Source organism: Entelurus aequoreus, linkage group LG23 (assembly GCF_033978785.1).
Source record: "Entelurus aequoreus isolate RoL-2023_Sb linkage group LG23, RoL_Eaeq_v1.1, whole genome shotgun sequence".
NCBI classification, from domain to species: domain Eukaryota; kingdom Metazoa; phylum Chordata; class Actinopteri; order Syngnathiformes; family Syngnathidae; genus Entelurus; species Entelurus aequoreus.
The window spans coordinates 39160953-39179584 of NC_084753.1; the positions used below are offsets into that span (position 1 = coordinate 39160953).

Genomic DNA, 18632 nt, shown 5'->3' on the forward strand with positions numbered 1-18632 from the left:
CCTAAAGAGTATCTTATTCACCATTTGATTGGCAGCAGTTAACGGGTTATGTTTAAAAGCTCATACCAGAATTCTTCCCTGCTTGGCACTCAGCATCAAGGGTTGGAATTGGGGGTTAAATTACCAAAAATTATTCCCGGGTGCGGCGCCGCTGCTGCCCACTGCTCCCCTTACATCCCAGGGGGTGAACAAGGGGATGGGTCAAATGCAGAGGACAAATGTCACCACACCTAGTGTGTGTGTGTGACAATCATTGGTACTTTAACTTAACTTTAACTTTACACATACAAACTGTAGCACACAAAAAGCACATTTAATTAAAAAAACGCTATTATGGTCTTACCTTTACTTATAAATGAAGTCCATGCGCCGCTGTTGTGCTGGATTAATACACCCCCGCCCCAGAATGCACCCTCTGACGGGAGTGTTATATCAACTACAGCCCACACTTAAACTTTCCACGTGCAAGATTGCATCTATTTAAAAAAGTTATTTAATAAGAAGCCAAAAAGTGCAAAAACAATAATGTTCGTGTTGGAGGAGTTGTGAATGACTGAAATGTGAAATCTGTGCTGCAGTCTGCAGGTGTACCCAATGCTGTGGTCCTGCAGTCATTCACAACTCCTCCAACACGAACATTATTGTTTTTGCAACATTGACGTCACTTGCGTGATGCAAGCAGAGAAACGTTTTGCTGCTTTTCCACGAGACTCGCTAGCGCTCTTCCTCCCTCCCTCCCTCCCTCGCTCTCTCGCGCGCTCTCACTCTCTCTCTCTCTCTCTTGCTCTCTCTCTCTCTCGCTGTAAACTCTTTTTTTTGTGCTGCTTTTCCACGACTCCCTAGCGCTCTTCCACCCTCCCTCCCTCCCTCCCTCGCTTGCTCTATGTCGCTCTCTCTCTCTTGCTCTCTCTCGCTGTAAACTCCACAGCGAACCCCCCAACCCCCCCCCCCCTCCCGTTGGCTCCAGACAGAGACAATTTCTGTTATTTGGGTCCAAAATACCCCTGCGTTAGTGGAAAAGCGGCAAATGAGTGAAACGAGAGAAACGTTACCATGGAGACGAGGGTTGTCTTACGTGCCTGGCTGCGGTCTCACGGCGACACCTGTCCGTCAGTAATAAAGTCCGAAGTTGGTAGAGTGGCCGTGCCAGCAATCGGAGAGTTGCTGGTTACTGGGGTTCAATCCCCACCTTCTACCATCCTAGTCACGTCTGTTGTGTCCTTGGGCAAGACACTTCACCCTTGCTCCTGATGGCTGCTGCATGGTTAGCGCCTTGCATGGCAGCTCCCGTCATCAGTGTGTGAATGTGTGTGTGAATGGGTGAATGTGGAAATACTGAGCACTTTGAGTACCTTGAAGGTAGAAAAGCGCTATACAAGTATAACCCATTCATCATTTATTTATAACCTGGACCAATTCAAACCGTTATTTGTTTTTTTTATTGTTTAATTTGCATTGCCTCACACGATGAACACTACATATATTTTTATATGACGCCATATAACACTCCGGGAGCCGTCACTTTTTCCCGGTACTTTCCGCCGACCGCGGTGTTGCTGTCGGGAGGAAAAGCGGAACGACACACATTGCGGAAATAACATTATCCGCCGTGCGTCGGCGGAATACAATTATATTCCACAACCCCAAACATGTCTTTTTCAAAGCGTGCAGTGAAGAGAAAGGTCATCGTGATGAGCAAAGACAATTCCAGGAAAAGTGGGAGATGCAATATTTCTTTGTTGAGCACAGGGGCACCCCAACGTGTCTTATTTCTGCACAGAGAAAGTTGCGGTGCACAAGAAATACAATTTAAAAACGTCATTATACAACTAGATATGCTGAGGAGTATGCAAAATACCAGGGAGATTAGAGAGTGAACCGGGTTGCACATTATATGTATGTGTATACATTGTTGCTGACTGGAGAAATCAAATTAATATTGGTAGAATATAATAGAATAGAATGTACTTTATTGATCCCTGGGGGAAATTCAGCACCACAGTTCGCTTACAATAGACAAGAATAACAATAAATAATATAATATATATAATATATTATATATATAATATATAAATAATATAAATATATTCTACATATACTCTACATTTAAGTGCAGTCAAGGAACCCCCTGCTGTACATTATATACCTCAGCTAACAAAACTATGGAAATGTATAATATAGTTCATATAGCAATACGGTCTCACTGCACAGCACGCCAGCAGTTAGCCGAGTCCGCAATCCGTTCCTAGAGCCAACACAGAACTTGGAAAAAATAGCATTCAGTTATGCTGCTCCATGGTCATGGAATGACATCCAGAAAGATCTGAGGCTACCAGAATTGATCACTTTGGGGGAGTTCAAGTCCATTTTAAAAGATGGAGAAACCAGTTCTCTTGGGAGAGGTACTTGCTTTTAAATTGAATTCATACTTAATCGTTTTAAATAATGTTTGTCTGTTGTGGCATGACTGCTGTTATTCTGTTGTATTGTCTTGTTGTAATTATTATTGTAACTTTGTTTGTGCCGCCCTCTTTGTCAAGTCGCTCTTTTTTTTTTTAATGACTTTATTAATCAATCAACAAAACAATACACAACAATACAATGCAATTCCAAAACCAAACCCGTCCCATCAACATTAAGAACAACAATAAACAGAGCAATTGAGAGCAATTGAGGACACACAAACATGACACGGAACAATCTAAATGTAGTGAAACAATAATGAACATTATCGACAACAGCATCAATATTAGTAACAATTTCAAAATAGCAGTGATTAAAAAACCCTCATTGATATTATCATTAAAAACATTAATAAAAAAATAACAACAAAAATTAGAAATGAACAATAGTGTCACAGTGGATTACACTTGCATCACATCTCACAAGCTTGACAACACACTGTGTCCAATATTTTCCACAAAGATATAATAAGTCATATTTTGGTTCATTTAATAGTTGAAACAAATTTAAATAATGGATCCCATATTCCAATATATGATTCATTATCATCTAAACTAAATGCAGTTTGTTCTACTGATATCATCTCCATAGCTTGTGTGTACCAGTCAGTATGAGTTGGGCTATCAACATTTATCCATTTTTTAAATTTTACCCTTTTTGTTATTATGCATATTGAAAGAAAAGCATTTTTACTCTTTGATGACACGTTACTAAATTGATGGAGATCCCCAAGAATACAAGTTTGCAGTGTCATTGGGATGTTTATATTAAGGAATGTGATTGCGTCTTTTGTTGTTTTCAACCATAACTCTTTTATTCTCTGACATTCCCACAATACATGAACAAGAGTTCATTAATTGTGGGAATCATGTTCATTTATTGTGGGAATAAGTCGCTCTGGAAAAAGATATTTTAATCTCAATGAGTCTTTACCTGGTTAAACAAAGGAAATTGAAATTGAAGTTGAATTATGTATATAATAATCTTCCATTCTTCACCTTCGTTACCGCTTGATTTAATTATCATCTTATTTTATCCAGAGAGAACTTGACCATAAAAAGATGGCTGCACATCAATAAACTGTCACTAAACTTCAATAAAACTAAATATATCATATTTGGATATTGTAAAAATGTAAAACACAAATTATGATGGATAATATTGAAATGAAAGGAATAAAGGTAATCACATGTTTAGGAGTTAATATAAATGATGAAGTAAGCTGGAAACTACATGTAAGTCATATAAAGAAAACATTAAAAATTGAGTGTAAAAAAATAGAATAGAATAAAATACATACTTACAAATATTAACTACATTTATTGTACCCAACTTTAGTTGAAGCATACATTGTTTATTGCATAAAGGCCTGGGGACATATATATATAAAACAATCACACAACAATATTCATATTACACAAGAGAGTAATAAAGACAATTAATAGAATGGATTATAGAGACCCAACAAATGATTCATAAAGTCACACATTTTAAAAGTAAATGATCTTGTATAAAGACAACTGCTCAAATGATGTATAAAGTAAATAATAATATGCTTCCAGAAGTGGTCCAGAAGATGTTTAAGATGTGAACCAGTAAATATGAACTAAGAGGGATTTATGTGTACTCAAAAGCAAAGGTATGAGCACATGTAAAACAAATATGTACATCATATAAAGAAGTTCATCTTTAGAATTATCCACAAATAGAAAATAAAATACTGTATGTAACACTTCATTATTTCGAAAAACTTATACAAAAACACTATTATGAATAAGTATAAAAGTGAATTATGAATATCTACACATAAAATGTTTATTGTATGTAACATATTTTATGTGCTGTTTATTCTCACCTTTTCAGTCAAATTGTTCTGTTCATTTTAAAGTACACACATGTGTATATTAACTCATGTACTTGACTGAAATAAAAGCACTAATCTGAAGTGTCTAATCTATAAATGTTAGAATCATATTAACAAGATTGTGTTACACACACAACAATGATGTCACACATGTTATATGTGCTGATGTTGTTAGAAAGTCAAAGTTAAAGTTTTGACAGTTTATTTCAAATCCTGCATCTTCATTTGCTGCTGCTGTTCTCACCAGCACACTTGTGTTTCTTACACTGGTACTCAGAAGAGAATCTTTCACCACACACACTGCAACTCAACACTTTCTCTCCTGTGTGTGTTCTCATGTGTACTCTAAGAGTGTATAGGTAACGGAAACTTTTGTTGCAGCTTGAACAGGAGTATGGTTTTTCACCAGAGTGCCTTCTCATGTGTGCTTTGAAATTGTCCCTTCGAGTAAAATCTTTACCGCAGATTGAACATGAAAAAGGTTTTTCACCAGTGTGTGTTCTCATGTGCACTTTTAAACTTTGATTTATTAGAAAACTTTTACCACATTCTGAGCAGGTAAAAGGGTTTTCTCCAGTGTGTATTCTCATGTGTACTTGTAAATTTTGATTTTTTGCAAAACTTTTACCACATTCTGAGCAGGAAAAAGTTTTTTCTCCAGTGTGTATTCTCATGTGTACTTTTAAATTTTGTTTTTTTACAAAACTTTTGCCACATTCTGAGCAGGAAAAGGGGTTTTCTCCAGTGTGTATTCTCATGTGTTGTTTTAAACTTTGATTTATTAGAAAACTTTTACCACATTCTGAGCAGGAAAAAGGTTTTTCTCCAGTGTGTGTTCTCATGTGATCTTTTAAACTTTGACTTACTGCAAAACTTTTACCACATTCTGAGCAGGAAAAAGGTTTTTCTCCAGTGTGTGTTCTCTTGTGTGATTTCAAATTTCCATTTCTTACAAAACTTTTACCACATTCTGAGCAGGAAAATTTTTTTTCTCCAGTGTGTATTCTCATGTGTGCTTGGAAATTGGGCCTTTGCGTAAAAGCTTTACCGCAGATTGAACACGAAAAAGGTTTTTCTCCAGTGTGTATTCTCATGTGTTCTATCAGACGACTATGGTATTTAAAGGTTTTTTCGCAGTGAGAACATGTGAAGTGTGTGTTGTCAGTGTGACATGTCTTATCATCTTTAGAGTCTTCATCATCAGTGTCAGGAGAGTGTGACGTTGTGTCCTCACTATCTGATAGTGGAGCTAAGAGCTTGTCTGCTTGTGATCCTCCACAGTGGTCTCCATCAGCTTCTGTTGTCATGTGTTGAGTTGAGCTGCTGCTTGGAGGCTCCGCCTCTCTCTTCTCCTCACTTTCACCTTTGACCTCATCATCTTCACTCTTCACAGGGACACCAGTCACTGGCATCTTGGTGACATCAACCTCCTCCAGTCCATCAAGATGATCTCCCTGCTGACTGATGCTGTGTTCCTCCTCTTCCTCTTTAATGTGAGGGGTCAGGGGGTCCTCCTCTTCATCCTCAATGTGAGGGGTCAGTGGGTCCACCTCTTCCTCCTTAATGTGAGGGCTTAGTGGATCCACCACTTCTTCAAAATGGGGTGTCAGTGGGTCCTCCTCTTCCTCTTTAAAATGGGGTGTCAGTGGGTCCTCCGCTTCCTTTTTAAAATGGGGGATAAGTGGGTATTCCTCTTCCTTCTTAATGTGGGAGGACTGTGGCTCTTCTTCTTTCACGTGGAGGTGCTGTGACCTCTTCTGCTCCACACTGGAGGACCCCTCCTGCTGCTCAGGTGGACGATATATTTCACAGACGTCTGCAGGACACAAGAAGACAAACACATGCTGGCATCAAAATTGATAAGATTTTACCAATTCAGATTTAATTTTCGATTCTGCTTTTACGATTTGGTTATTTGTGGACTCACTTTTGCTTTCACATTCAGTAAAAAGGAGAAGAAACAGGTCGATTAGCGTCAACTTTGACTAGTTGAGAAGTAACATGAGCGTACAGTGAGGTCGTAAGAGGCACAGATTTTACGGGTCCCCCATGAGGTGCCAGAGGGCCCTAAGGCATACTTGCCAACCCTCCCAAATTTTCCGGGAGACTCCCGAAATTCAGCGCCTCTCCCGAAAACCTCCGGAGACAAATATTCTCCCGAAAATCTCCCGATTTTCAGCCGGAGCTGGAGGCCACGCCCCCTCCAGCTCCGTGCGGACCTGAGTGAGGACAGCCTGTTTTCACGTCCGCTTTCCCACGATATAAACAGCGTGCCTGCCCAGTCAGGTTATAACATCTACGGCTTTTAGAGAGTGCACAACTGCGCACACAACAAGGAGACGAAGCAAAACAACGAGGAAGATACAGCCATGGCGACGTCGACGACCAGTAAGATGAAGAAATACGCTTGTAAGTTCCAAAACGAATGGAAACAAGAATTTCAGTTTATCTAGGACAGTTCGAAGGGGAAGGGGTATGCTGCCTGTAAATTTTGTAGAACAGACTTCTCCATTGAACACGGTGGCCGAACGGATATACTCAGTCATGAACGGTCAGCGAAGCACAAAGCGGCGGCAATGCAGCACCGGTCCCAGCCCAGTATTATGGGCCACCTCGCTAAATGGAGACCAGATGGTGTAACATATGCCCAGACAAAGATGGCTATGCTGATAGCTGGAAGCAACATCCCGTTCTCATTTGCGGATGTCTACAACAAATCCGTGAAGGATATGTTTCCAGATTCAGAGATCGCTCGCCAGTACGCAAATGGCAGAACAAAGGCTACTCAAATAGTGAAAGGTAAGTGTTTTTTTTTTTTTAGTAAGCAGCAAGCACAGTACAGTTAGTAGAACAACTGTGTTTTCATTACTGTGTATTTAGTATGTATGTAGTTTATAAAGCTGTGCTTCTGGCTGCAAAGCATTGCACTTTCAAGTACAACAATGAGTAGATGAGTGTTATATGTGTGTATATGTGTAAATAAATGAACACTGAAATGCAAGTGTTTCTTTTATTTATATATAGATATATAATAAAATAGATATACATACTGTATATACACATATAAATAGCTAGAATTCACTGAAAGTCAAGTATTTCTTATATGTATATATATATATATATATATATATATATATATATATATATATATATATATATATATATATATATATATATATATATATATATATATATATATTATAGCTGTAAATATACTCCTCCCCTCTTAACCACGCCCCCTACCCCAACCACGCCCCCGCCCCACCCCCCGAAATCGGAGGTCTCAAGGTTGGCAAGTATGCCCTAAGGACAATACTCTGCTTTGAAAATATCTTTCAAATTAAAATATTTTTGGCAAGAAATTAACAAAATACTACACGTTATTTTGTGGAAATCACAAAAGAATGTCCAGTATAATTCTCAGGGCATTCAATCAATCACAACTGGACTGTTAAACTGAACATATATACATAAATATAAAGTATATATATACATATATATATACATACCCCGCCTTCCACCCCATTGTAGCTGAGCTAGGCTCCAGCACCCCCGCGACTCCGAAAGGGATAAGCGGTAGAAAATGGATGGATGGATGGATATATATACTAGTATAGAAATTAGTATAGTATTAGTATAGAAAATCGACGATAAAGTTCGCAACTTTTGCTCGCTGATAAAAAAAGCCTTGCCTGTACCGGAAGTAGCGTGACGTCACAGGAGGTAATATTCCTCACAATTTTCCTTTGTTTACAATGGAGCGAGAGAGATTTGGAGCGACAAATCGACGATTACCCCATTAATTTCAGCGAGGATGAAAGATTCGTGGATGAGGAACGTTAGAGTGAAGAACTAGAGGCAGTGCAGGACGTATCTTTTTTCGCTCTGACCGTAACTTAGGTACAAGCTGGCTCATTGGATTCCACACTCTCTCCTTTTTCTATTGTGGATCACGGATTTGTATTTTAAACCACCTCGGATACTATGTCCTCTTGAAAATGAGAGTCGAGCCCGTGAAATGGACATTCAAAGTGACTTTTATCTCCACGACAATACATCGGTGACACACTTAGCTACTGAGCTAACGTGATAACATCGTTGTCAAATGCAGATAGAAACAAAATACATAAATCCCTGACTGGAAGGATAGACAGAAGATCAACAATACTATTAAACCATGGACATGTAACTACACGGTTAATAATTCTCAGCCTGGTAAAGCTTAACAATGCTGTTGCTAACGACGCTAAGGCTAATTTAGCAACTTAGCAACCGGACCTCACAGAGCTATGATAAAAACATTAGCGCTCCACCTACGCCAGCCAGCCCTCATCTGCCCATTCATCAGCCCTCATCTGCCCATCAACAGCCGTGCTCACCTGCGTTCCAGCGATCGACGGCGCTACGAAGGACTTCATCCGTGGGTTTGGCGGCTAGCATCGGCTAGGCCTTTAAAGGCCTACTGAAACCCACTACTACCGACCACGCAGTCTGATAGTTTATACATCAATGATGAAATCTTAACATTGCAACACATGCCAATACGGCCGGGTTAACTTATGAAGTGCAATTTCAAATTTCCCACCACACTTCCGGCTGAAAAAGCCTTCGGAGGATGACGTATGCGCGTAAGGTAGCCCGGGGAACAGAGGTATGCCTTCCCCATTGAATACAATACAAAAAAGCTCTGTTTTCATTTCATAATTCCACAGTATTCTGGACATCTGTGTTGGTGAATCTTTTGCAATTTGTTTAAAGAACAATGGAGGCTGCAAAGAAGAATGTTGTAGGTGGGATCGGTGTTTTAGCGGCTGGCTGTAGCAACACAACAAGGATTACTCACTTGGATAGCAGACGCGCTAGCCGATGCTAACCGGCCACCGCACGCACGGATGATCGGGTGAAGTCCTTCGTCGCGCCGTCGATCGCTGGAACGCAGGTCAGCACGGGTGTTGATGAGCTGGGCAGATGAGGGCTGGCTGGCGTAGGTGGAGCGCTAATGTTTTTATCAGCTCTGTGAGGTCCGGTTGCTAAGTTGCTAAGTCAGCCTTAGCGTCGTTAGCAACAGCATTGTTAAGCTTTGCCAGGCTTAGATCTATTAACCGTGTAGTTACATGTACACGGTTTAATAGTATTGTTGATCTTCTGTCCATCCTTCCAGTCAGGGATTTATTTATTTTGTTTCTATCTGCATTTGAGACAGATGCTACCACGTTAGCTCATGCTAACGAGCTTCGTCGATGGATTGTCGTGGAGATAAAAGGCACTGAATGTCCATTTTGCGTTCTCGACTCTCATTTTCAAGAGGATATAGTATCGGAGGTGGTTTAAAATACAAATCCGTGATCCACAATAGAAAAAGGAGAGAGTGTGGAATCCAATGAGCCAGCTTGTACCTAAGTTACGGTCAGAGCAAAAAAAAAAAAGTATTTCACTGCATTCTAGTCCGTCACTCTAACGTTCCTCGTCCACGAATCTTTCATCCTCGTTCAAATTAATGGGGTAATGGTCCGAATAGCTCTACCTGCGTTGAAAACAATAGGAAAATGTGAGGGAGTGAACAACTGACAACGTCACGCTACTTCCGGTAGGGGCAAGGTTTTTTTTATCAGAGACCAAAAGTTGCGAACTTTATCGACGTTGTTCTATACTAAATCCTCTCAGCAAAAATATGGCAATATCGCAAAATGATCAAGTATGACACATAGAATGGATCTGCTATCCCCGTTTAACTTAAACAATTTCATTTCAGTAGGCCTTTAAACAAATTGCAAAAGATTAACCAACACAGATGCCCAAAATACTGTGAAATTTTGAGATGAAAACTGAGTTTTTTGTATAGGATTTAATGTGTCCGCATACTTCCCGTATCAACCGTTGACGTCACGCGCATACGTCATCATACATAGACATTTTCAACCGGAAGTTTAGCGGGAAATATAAAATTGCACTTTATAAGTTAACCCGGCCGTATTGGCATGTGTTGCAATGTTAAGATTTCATCATTGATATATAAACTATCAGACTGCGTGGTCGGTAGTAGTGGCTTTCAGTAGGCCTTTAATTGTGTCCTCTTAAACCAGGGCATTTTATTTCAATGTTTTTTAAAGACAATTTGAGATTTAATTGGACTTTTCTTACTGTGTACATACATCTGCTGATGCTTAGTCTGGACACATCCTCAGTGACCTCTTGGATTCACCGGGCGTTTCTGGTCTCTCAACTGGTCATACGCCCTCTTCCAAGCGACCCAACCGGGGGTGATCATATCCCCCGGCTTGTGTCCAGACGGCTAGCTAGCTACCATGACTCCAAGGATCTCCTCTCTTGAGCCACAACCATCTCGAGGCCCTTTCCGCCGCTTCGGTGGTACTGCGGATGGCTCTCCTCTTTCTCTCTCCATCGATGCCCAAACTGCTGAAGGCTCTGACCAAGGAAAGGGCTGCAAATCCTCTGCATCCAACCTTATATTAATTTCAAGGATTTAATTTTTTTTTCTTGCCTCTTTTTTTCCCAGCTCTCCAAGGACTTGATTCGACAAACAAGAGACTTTTCTCCATTCTAAACTCCCCCTGCGACAAAAGCAAAAGAGGAACATGATTCGACTTCTTCATTCTGGCACCAGAAGAATGACTTCTGAATCTACCAGAGGAACAAGGGCGTTGGCCACCCGGGCCACGGCTCTTAGCCGACACCACTTCTCCTGCTGGCTCCCCTCTCCTGCTGACGCAGCCGAAGCCTGGATGTGATCACCGGGCCCGGTGACCTATCCGGCTTCTTCCAAATTTCAGAGACACTTTTTCGGACATTTTCGACTTTTCCCCTTTTTCGGACATCTTCGGCTTTTCCACTTTTTCGGGCATTTTCGGATTTTCCCCGAAGGACCTTGCACAGTAAGATCCAACCTAACTTCTATTTGAACTGAATTAGATACCCATTGATTAGCCATTTATAAAATTTTTACAATTTTTCATTATTATTGTGAATGATTTATTGACGCTGTGCAATGCTTAAGCTATTGAGCCTGCAATAAAAAGCACTATAAAAAGTATCAAGATTTCATTCCTTATTGTACCATCGCGTCCTTGACGTAAAACGCTAGGACTACTGTGTGTCCAACACCTAGCTCTGAAGGGTCACTCTAATGCAGTCCACTTACAAGATGTCCTGTAGGGCTTTTCCTTTCCCCAGCCCTCGAATCTAACCTAGTCAGTAACAAAAGCCAAGATTCATTAGAGGCAAGCTACCATTAAACAGCGGGATTTTATTTTTTTTGACTCGGTCTTAAGAGATAGGCTTCTCTGCCGAGCAGATCACAAAGGGAGGCGGGACAGACGCTGAACCAACACAGAGTAGTAGAACTAGGCGAATTGCCTCGCCATCCAGCTGAGTAGAGCCTACGTCTGTGGAGCAGCCGGTAAGGCCGTATGCGCCGAGAGGACAGGACCCGTTGAACGGAGTGCTGGATTTTGACTCGCAAGAAGAACTTGCGTGTCAATCACCGGAATCTAACAATATATATATACATACTGTATGTATATATATATATATATAACCACAAATTTCTACAGAATGAACATACAAGAATATAACACTTTACTGGACAGAAGCATCACCTAATCATACAAAAAAGCACAACCCAACACTTTACAGAGCATCCACCTGGAAAACAAACGGATTGTGGCTGAACTGGACATCGAGGACAGGGTGGACTCTACAGCCAACAAGGAAGCCTTCATCACATTGAAGGACCACAAACCCAACTTCGCAAATAACCCATCATGCCGACTAATAAACCCAACTAAATCCGAAATAGGAAAAATCAGCAAAATAATCCTGGACAGAATCAACACAAAAATTACTGACAAAACACCACTCAACCAATGGAGAAATACAGCAGCAGTAATCAAATGGTTCAGCAACATCCAAGACAAACAACAACTAGTCTTAACTTGAAAGAAATACACTCTATACATTGCTAATGTGGTAAATGACTATTCTAGCTGCAAATGTCTGGTTTTTGGTGCAATATCTACATAGGTGTATAGAGGCCCATTTCCAGCAACTATCACTCCAGTGTTCTAATGGTACAATGTGTTTGCTCATTGGCTCAGAAGGCTAATTGATGATTAGAAAACCCTTGTGCAATCATGTTCACACATCTGAAAACATTTTAGCTCGTTACAGAAGCTACAAAACTGACCTTCCTTTGAGCAGATTGAGTTTCTGGAGCATCACATTTGTGGGGTCAATTAAACGCTCAAAATGGCCAGAAAAAGAGAGCTTTCATCTGAAACTCAACAGTCTATTGTTGTTCTTAGAAATGAAGGCTATTCCACAAAATTGTTTGGGTGACCCCAAATTTTTGAACGGTAGTGTATATATATATATATTTATAACACCAAAATATTTAGGGGGGCTTAAGAATATTTTAGGGGGGCTTGAGCCCCCCTAAAATAGGCCTAACAACGCCAATGCATAGGAGTAAAGGGAACAAGAATATAAACATGAACAAGGGGTAGATTTAATGAATCAGGGAGTGTTATGGCCACAGTTTCAATTACTTTCACTCTTCTGTCATTGCAATGAATGACGTAAGGGGGCGCCACTGACTCACATCATGTGATTTATTTTTTAAATGTTGATTTATTTTTTTTTAAACAAACCATTATTCATTTTTAAATGATCAGCATGTCATCTTTTATATGACATTGTTATTCAAATAAAGATTACAAAAAAGAAAACTATGGTAGTGACAACATGCAGGACAAACAAGTAAAAAGGAAGTGATGTTGTCTTTGTGCACGCGTGCATCGATCACGTCTTCCTAAACCGATCGTGCAGGGATTCTAAAACTGTGGTACGTGTACCACTAGTGGTACGCGGGCATCACCTAGTGGTACGCCAAATATCATTTCATTATTTAAGTACAGTGTTTTATTTTCCTACATTCAAACACAATGTTACTGTTCAAACTGTGTGTAATGTTACAGTAACTAAAAATATTAAATATACTTGTTAAATAACGTGTCTTCCTTGTTTTTAATGAATAACTAAGGCCTACTATGCTACTGTATTTTAATGTTGTTCATGATGGTGGTACTTGGAAATCCAAGTATTTTATGAGGTGGTACTTGGTGAAAAAAGTTTGACAACTACTGACGTAGTGACATTATAAACTACATTGGCGGACACCATTTTGTTATACCCAAACGGCGTCTGCTCATACATCGCGCTTCCAACGAGATCACGTTTTTCCCCCCGAGTTAGAAAGTTCCAGAACTGTTCACGTTATACCATCTCAGCTCATTGTTGATCATGTGAATATTTGAAGTGGAACTAAAAGGTAACTTGGGACACCCTGAACTGTTTGTTACATACGCCCCCCTCTCAATTAGAAATGTTCCCGTTTTATTACAAACAAAATAGGTAACAAACAAGGGGAAATAGAGCAGAGAAAAAAATCACAATCTTAATGCACACATAACAAATCAACAATATTTTACTGATCAACACAGTATTGCGTAGGCTAGATAGAACACTGGCCCCTCAAAACATGCAAAAATCTTGCAGATGCGAAGGAGGTCGCACCACTCGCGCCCTGCGAGATAGTCCGATTATGACGCTCCACCATGCCATCAAACTTGGGGTTATAGGCAGTGGTGCGTGTCTTTTTATTTTTTTCAAGCAACTGGCAGAGTCTCTGGATGACTTCCGCTTCGAACTGGCGACCCTGGTCGCTATGCAGGATTTCAGGGACACCATGCACCAAAACATAGTCCTCAAACAGGCAGCAAGCGACAGTGTGAGCTGTTTGGTTGGGCAGTGCATACAGTCCATGGCCACCCTCCGGAGGGGGCGACAAACCTGGGACCCCCCATGGGACTTAAGGGCAACTCCAGAATGTCCATGGCCACCCTCTGGAGGGGGCGACAAACCTGGGACCCCCCCACGGGACTTAAGGGCAACTCCAGAATGTCCATGGCCACCCTCTGGAGGGGACGACAAACCTGGGACCCCCCCCACGGGACTTAAGGGCAACTCCAGAATGTCCATGGCCAACCTCTGGAGGGGGCGACAAACCTGGGACCCCCCCACGGGACTTAAGGGCAACTCCAGAATGTCCATTTTTGACGGGAAGCTTAGCAGCTAACTATACAGGTACAGCTAACTGGAAACTCACGAGTCCTGTGTAACACTTTCTTCTTTTTTTCAACACAGCGGTTAAAATCCCACCGCTGCCACCAATGTAGCCGAGGGTCCTGGGTTCGCATATTCTGTGAACCTATAATAAACGGGAGACATTAGAGCAGGTCCGGTCGCCACCACTTCTTTAATGTTATCTTCACACACCTCCTTCAACAACCCACACTCATAGACATCTTACGTCACAGCCCTACGGCAACTCTGGAGGGCCAAAACTCCTCCTCCTTACATAATACTCTGCGGTAACTTGGGACACCCTGAACTGTTTGTTACAACACAATAACAATCATGTGTCTGAGTACACCTATTAATCAAAATTAATCTAACACGTCGTGTTAATGATGGAATATAAAGTTAGTAAACACGTGAGAGTAAGAAGTAAACAAACCTGTTCTGTGTAACACAACTTGAGGTTTCTTGAAAACAGCCTCCAGTAGTTGACGTAGTCTTTTGTTCTCTTCTTTTGTCCGAAAAAGTTCGTCTTTGTACTCTGCTATCGTTCTTTCACACATTTTCACACAATCACAACACTTTTCGCACATTTTCACACAATCACAACACTTTACACTCACACTTGATCTTAACTAAGCGATGTGTTGATCAAATCCGCGTCGCTTTGTTAGCAGCTAACAAGCTAAGCTAACTAGTACGCTGAGCTAACTAGCGCGCTAAAACAACTAGCAAGCTAAGCGGGCCTAATAATCTCCAAAGTTGACTGAGACGAGTGGAGTTTATCCTGACACGGAGGATGAATAAAGTGTAGTTAGTAGCGATGTGAGGAGATGTGCCGAGGCTTAGAAGCGTGTGTGGAGTAAAGGAGGACTTTGCCGCAAAGCGCATATCCTCCACGCATGCGTCACTTAGGGGCGGGGCCAATGAGTCATAGTGATGGGTAAGTCATGAACGATTAATTCTAAATGTATGTTTTCATGGTGTCTACACAAAAAAGCACGGCAACAAATGATCCAGCCATCCATTTATCTACCGCGTGTCCCTTTCGGGGTCGCGGCGGGTGCTGGAGCCTATCTCAGCTGCATTCGGGCGGAAGGTGGGGTACACCCTGGACAAGTCGCCACCTCATCGCAGGGCCAACACAGATAGACAGACAAGTATATAAACTGTATTTGCCTTTAAATCAGATAAATATCATTCAACAACAACACAATTTGCAGACTATAATTACTGGTTTGCTGGTTTGCTGGTTTTACTGCTGTAAAATTCTGCATCCGAGAGAACAATTTATTGGAGGCCACAAAAGACCGAAGTACATGTCAAACTACTTCCTTAACCACAACACCAGGGGGAGCTCCACTAACCACGTTAAACCCAGATTCCGAACTAACAAAGGTCTTAACTCATTCTCTTTCTATGCCACATCAATGTGGAATGCGCTCCCAACAGGTATAAAAGAAAGGGCATCTCTATCCTCCTTCAAAACCGCAATAAAAGTTCACCTCCAGGCAGCTACAACCCTAAACTAACACCCTCCCCGGATTGCTAATAATCAAATGTAAACAATCAAATGCAGATACTTTTTCTTATGCCTTCTGATCTCTCTCTCTCTCTCTCTTTCTCTCTCTCTCTCTCTCTCTCTCTCTCTCTCTCTCTCTCTCTCTCTCTCTCTCTCTCTCTCTCTCTCTCTCGCTCTCTCTCTCTCTCTCTCTCTATGTCCACTACTTGCTGTCCATATCCTACCCCCCCCCTCCACACCCCTGATTGTAAATAATGTAAATAATTCAATGTGATTATCTTGTGTGATGACTGTATTATGATGATAGTATATATGATAGTATATATCTGTATCATGAATCAATTTAAGTGGACCCCGACTTAAACAAGTTGAAAAACTTATTCGGGTGTTACCATTTAGTGGTCAATTGTACGGAATATGTACTTCACTGTGCAACCTACTAATAAAAGTCTCAATCAATCAATCAAAAAAAACAACTTTGCAGCCATGCGTCCAAAACGTAACATCATCTTGCAGGGACATATAAGCAAAAGTAAAGTGTCTGTTGTTTTACAATGTAATTATCTATTTAATAAGAAATGTTCAGAGAATACATTTTTTTGGAGTATTTATTGGAGGCCACAAAAGACAAAGGCCGTCTGTTTACAGGAGAGTGTCGGTGAGGCACACACCTTTTGTCTTAGCTCAGGAATGCATGGGGGAAGTGTTGGAGACAAGCGGGAAACTCTTAGTTAGGAAAAGTGTAGCTGCTGATGTGACACCCACAAAAAGTTGTTATTGTGTATTTTTATAATTTGTTTTGATAATATTCAGGTGAATAATATTTAATGGTGACAAGGCAGCAGAGGGGTTAGTGAAGTGAAGTGAATTACATTTATATAGCGCTTTTTCTCAAGTGACTCAAAGCGCTTTACATAGTGAAACCCAATATCTAAGTTCCATTCAAACCAGTGTGGGTGGCACTGGGAGCAGGTGGGTAAAGTGTCTTGCCCAAGGACACAACGGCAGTGACTAGGATGGCGGAAGCGGGGATCGAACCTGCAACCCTCAAGTTGCTGGCACGGCCGCTCTACCAACCGAGCTATACCGCCCTTAGTGCGTCTGCCTCACAATACGAAGGTCCTGAGTAGTCGTGAGTTCAATCCCGGGCTCGGGATCTTTCTGTGTGGAGTTTGCATGTTCTCCCCGTGACTGCGTGGGTTCCCTCCGGGTACTCCGGCTTCCTCCCACCTCCAAAGACATGCACCTGGGGATAGGTTGATTGGCAACACTAAATTGGCCCTAGTGTGTGAATGTGAGTGTGAATGTTGTCTGTCTATCTGTGTTGGCCCTGCGATGAGGTGGCGACTTGTCCAGGGTGTACCCCGCCTTCCGCCCGATTGTAGCTGAGATAGGCTCCAGCGCCCCCCGCGTCACCGAAGGGAATAAGCGGTAGAAAATGGATGGATGGATGGACTAGGACAGGGGTCGGCAACCCGCGGTTCCGGAGCCGCATGCGGCTCCTTGACCACTTTGATGCGGCTCAGCTACATACATGCCGACCCCCCTGATTTTCCCAGGAGATTGATGGATGTCAGTGTCTCTCATAAATTACTCCCAGGGAAAAAATAATCCTATTTACACTCTAATTACTAAATAAAGGGCGTGCCCTAATTGCACTGCAGTAATTGTCCTCTATAGCATTTACACACAGCGTGCCAGTCCAGCCACATGTTGCATGTTGTTATTACTTGCACACACAGGAGACAGCAAAGCATACTTACTCATCTGCCACACAGCTTACACTGACGGTAGCCGTATCAAACAACTTTAACATTGTTACGTTACAAATATGCGCCACACTGTGAACCCACACCAAAAAAGAATGAAAAACACATTTCTGGAGAACATCCCACCGTAACACAACATAAACACAACACAACCATTACCCAGAATCCCATGCAGCCCTAACTCTTCCGGTCTACATTATACACCCCCGCTACGACCAAATCCCCCCACACATCAAACCCCCCCCCCCCCCCCCCCCCCCCCTCTCCGTGCGTTGGTTGAGCAGAAGAGTTAGGGCTGCATGGGATTCTGGGTATTGGTACCGTCAGTGTAAGATGTGTGGCTGCTGAGTTAGTACGCCTTGCTGTCACTTACGTGAGCAAGCTGAAATTGCATTCTATGTGTGGTCGAGCAGGTACACTATTAGGGCAGACTGTAGAGGGCGCCAAATGCAGTGTCATCACGCTCTGATATTCGGGAGTCTCCCGGGAAAAGTGAGAGGGTTGGCAAGTATGACGCTATCAAGCGCCATTAGTTCAAAACTCGCGGGCTGCACTAACATCAAATTTCCATATTAAAGTGCGTGCCGGTGCGTGTGTCGGAGACCCCTGGTTAACATAGCACAAAGTATTTAAGCTTTGTATGCAGTGTTTTTTATTTTAATTTTTTTTTTGTGGCTCCCATTACTTTCTTTAATTTGTGAAACTTGTCAAAATGGCTCTTTGAGAGGTAAAGGTTGCCGACCCCTGGACTAGGATACCAACAGATTGTTAAACAACAGCTAACTACTGACAGCAGGGGGCAGTGTAGGTCTGTTTCACCGTGGGAGTCTCCTGTACACTGACGTACTTCCGCCCAAAC

The 18632-nt window shown here is 41.7% G+C and overlaps 2 protein-coding genes across 2 annotated transcripts in view; both read right to left on the reverse strand.

The window, feature by feature from the left end:
* LOC133640874 (oocyte zinc finger protein XlCOF8.4-like) overlaps positions 1-15373 on the reverse strand; it is a 34080-nt gene extending 18707 nt beyond the window's left edge. Inside the window, exons 1-2 of the mRNA XM_062034558.1 lie at positions 14922-15373; positions 4573-6143 (exon numbers count right to left, since the gene is read on the reverse strand). Of these exons, the coding sequence (XP_061890542.1) occupies positions 4573-6143; positions 14922-15075 (1725 nt within the window). The 5' untranslated portion in view covers positions 15076-15373. The remainder of the gene's footprint in view (positions 1-4572; positions 6144-14921) is intronic.
* The window catches only part of LOC133640595 (gastrula zinc finger protein XlCGF57.1-like), a 300331-nt gene that overhangs the window by 107603 nt on the left and 174096 nt on the right, over positions 1-18632 (reverse strand). The gene's annotated exons all lie outside the window — the stretch shown is intronic.